Here is a 3,480-nt window from a genome sequence, read left to right as displayed (position 1 = left end):
CATCCACTTAAATATGAAGGCTTCAAGTTTATCATTCTTTATAGCTGAGTAGTACTCCATTATATAAAAGTACCACATCTTTTTCAACCATTCCACATGTAACGGGCATTTTGGTTGTTTCCAAGTTCTGGCTGAGATAGTAGTTTTGACCCTCTCTCCCTGCTTCCCCTCCCATCTCCTCTCCCCTTGATCTGTGTGTGTGATATTGGAGGTTAGTGAGTAAGAGACAAAATATTAGATATTTTGCCTCATGGAAAGAGGGAAGAAATTTACCAAATACTATCTGAATTCTTTCATTTCCTTTGTGCATGGACGTTACCTCAACTTGAGCCAATCTTAACGATTAGACCTAAGGAAAACAGCCTGAGATAGTAGAAAATGCCAAAAACCAGTAACAGAAAATACTGCGTATGGCTTCTGCCTTGACTACCCATTGCTGCATGAATGATTTTGGAGCAAGTCTTTCACTTCTTAGGCCACAGATTATGTTAAAGTCATTTACATTGGCCTGAGGTGAGCTGCAGGGTACCTTCCTACCTATCTGGCATGTCTGCAACGTGGTGCCCTGTGGGTCACTCCCACCCGCGTGGAGCCTGGACATCCAAACCACTGTGGATCTGTTCTTGAGTCCTTGGGGAGCATGCTTTCGAGAAGACCAGGATGTTCTTTGCTAAAATCTGGTCAGTCCATGACTCAGGCCAGGACTCCATGAGAGTGCTGTTGGAAGCCTTGCTCTGGCACCTCCCTGGCAGCAAAGGACCTGGTGTGTCTCCACCCAGACTACGGAGGCTCCTGGGCAGAGCTGCTGTCGAAGTGAGCCAGTGTGATAATCCTAAAACATTGTCACCAATGACAACGAAAGTAGTCAGCAGCACATCTTTCCCCGTTTCTCTCAGCGTGCATTCCCTTATCAGAGTAGGGCACTGGAGATTTACAGGATGAGAGAGAGAGAAAGATCATCGTAGGAGTAACCTGTCATTTATATAAACCACAGAAAATGAAGAACAGGTGTAGTTTTCAGGGGAAACTTGGCTTGAAGGACTCAAACTCAAAGTCTGATTTGAAGAGTCTTTAGTACCTTGTTGTATCTGGGTAGTTCCACCAAGAGAATGAACGTGGGGTCAAGTTTTCATTTTAATTGTTCAAAGGTAGAAATTCGAAGAATACTGGGAGTTCAGCATCTGCTCTGCCATCATGTTCCACACTGGAAACAATCTGGGGCTTGGAACTAGAGTAAGAAAAATGATGGTGGACTTGGAGGTAGGTTTTTAAAAAATTAGCTGAAGGAGTTGTGACTGAGGTCTTTCCAGGGGACCACGGAGTCTGGACAAGTCTTTGTCATGTGGGAGGCCTCTGGCTTCCCTCTGACAAGCAAATAAGCTGAAATTTCCTAAGGCAGAGGACGTATTCCAGATGCAGTCTCTGGATAGAGGAATGCTCCTGGAAGGGCAACGTGGATGTTGAGGGCAGGTATCCTGCATTGCAGCCCTGCTGTTGGAGCTGCAGACTTTCTGACCATCAGTTCGGAGGCCTGGGCGCATCACTTATGCTAGATAAAAGGACCGTGCTATGCCCAGGAAGAGTGGTGGGTAGTATAAGGCATGAGCTTTGGAAGAGCCTTGGTCGTGTCTACAACTCCAGCTATGGTTCTATGTTCCGGAGAACACAGGAAAGAAATTCATCTGTAATTATCCACCCTCTGTCGTCAGACATGATCGCACACCCATGCTGTGGGAAGTCTGCTGGGAAGTACCCAGGGTCCCTGATCTGATAGTGTGTGTCCTGGAGGGAGTGGACTGGGTTGAGAGACGGTCACTGAATTGCAGCCGGAACGGGTAGGGGTCAGGGAGCAGATGCCACTGTGGGTGCTTTCCCTGCGTCAGGGACAGCTGCATGGAGGAAGCCACAAGCGAGCTGTAAGCTGAAGGGTGACTTGAAGTTATCTAGAAAACCAGGAAAGGTGGCCTTTTGGATGTCACACTGTTGTGCAGTCAGTGTACTTGAATTATAGGACCCAACAACTGATCACCCCAAGACGAGATACTCCCTGTTTTTATGTCCCCATAAACCATGTCCTATGCTCTGGGCTATGCCACCAGCCGTAGCCATGCAGTATTTCTGGAACATGTCTGCTGTGACCAGGAGCTGTCATGCTGCAGTGTCCCTAGGCATCTGCACCACAAGAGGCAGTGGAGGTCACTGCAGAGCAATTGGTTCTGAATGTGACACCAGCCCACTGTGCTGACCTCCGGAGAGGTGGATGCTTCTGAGTTTTCAGCTTTGCTCCCATCAAGCCAATAAATCTAGGATGTGGCTCAGAGCACTGCCAGGTTCTCCCTAAACCATTGTACCTGCAGCTGAAGACATACATTTGAGGGGCCAGGGAAATGGCTCAGTAGAATAAGTGCTTTCCTGGCAAGCACAAGGGACTGAGTTCAATCCCCGGTTCCGCAAAAAATAAAATAAAATAAAATTTAAAAAGACATATGTTTGGAGATAAACTGCAGTCACGTCTGCAGCAAGGCTGGAGTTACCATGCTTAGTGGAAGCCATGGTGGGTGGACAGAGCTCAGACCAGTAGGTCAGGTTCTGGAGCCCTGGGAGCCTGCCCTCCTTGATGTCAGTGTGGTTGGTGGGCTCAGCCCCTGGACAGGCATATGTGTCCCTCCAGAAGGGGGACCCTGTGGCCATACTGAAAGTTGGCCCTAAGAAAAAGGGTCTCTCCTTCAGTCCTAAACTTAGCCTTCTCTTGGCCTAATGCTCTGTTGTTTTCCCCTCTAATTTGGAAGCTTACATGTCATCTTCTCTCTGTGACCATAAATCTGTTCTGCCAGGCTGATTATTTTTCCTTTACTTTCAGGAGAGCAGATCTGGAGACAGCAACAGCTGTGTGGAAGAAATAATCCGGGTAAGAATATTCTTTTCAAAATTCTACCTATGTTTTAGGCACGGATGCCAAGTAGGGGTCATGTGTCCGTGTTAAGAGGAACCCCACAGTGGTTTGTTAATTGACATTCACCTATCCTGAAGGCATTCACTTCCCTTGCCTGTGTGACACTGAAAGAAACACTTCCCATAGAAATCTTGGGGTTCCCCTCTTGCGGGAGCCTCTGTACACACTAAGGTGGCACTCTATTAAGGCAACCAGCTGAAGACTGACCAGACTTCAGATGGCATACACTGAGGTGCCCACATGTGGATCCACCATTGATCACCCTGCTGTTTAAGAGCATCCGCTAACAGTCTGCACTTTCTGAGTCAGGCACGGTTGCCTAGTCATTTTTCTTTGAACCTTTGTTAGACCCAGAAGCATCTGACAAAGAGGTCATGCCCAGAGTCTGAAATTTCATTTTTGTCATTTGCATGTGTTTTGGTTCCCTGACACTGGCTCTCTGCTCACCTGCCCCTTGCATCATCCCACTCCTTAGCATGTCTCTGTCTCTCTCTCTCTCTCTCTCTCTCTCTCTCTCTCTCTCTCTC

General features: G+C 47.6%; 1 protein-coding gene across 4 annotated transcripts in view; it reads left to right on the top strand.

Moving 5' to 3' along the window:
• The window catches only part of Aff3 (AF4/FMR2 family member 3), a 535,781-nt gene that overhangs the window by 268,212 nt on the left and 264,089 nt on the right, over nucleotides 1–3,480 (top strand). For all 4 annotated transcript variants that reach the window (XM_023717412.1, XM_023717409.1, XM_023717411.1 and 1 more), the window contains exon 5: nucleotides 2,861–2,908. In XM_023717412.1, coding sequence (XP_023573180.1) covers nucleotides 2,861–2,908 — 48 coding nt within the window. The remainder of the gene's footprint in view (nucleotides 1–2,860; nucleotides 2,909–3,480) is intronic.

This window comes from Octodon degus, unplaced genomic scaffold (genome assembly GCF_000260255.1).
Source record: "Octodon degus isolate 3935 unplaced genomic scaffold, OctDeg1.0 scaffold00052, whole genome shotgun sequence".
Lineage (NCBI taxonomy): Eukaryota > Metazoa > Chordata > Mammalia > Rodentia > Octodontidae > Octodon > Octodon degus.
Note: the sequence above shows the minus strand (reverse complement) of the source record. Positions and strands in the feature narration are given on the sequence as shown.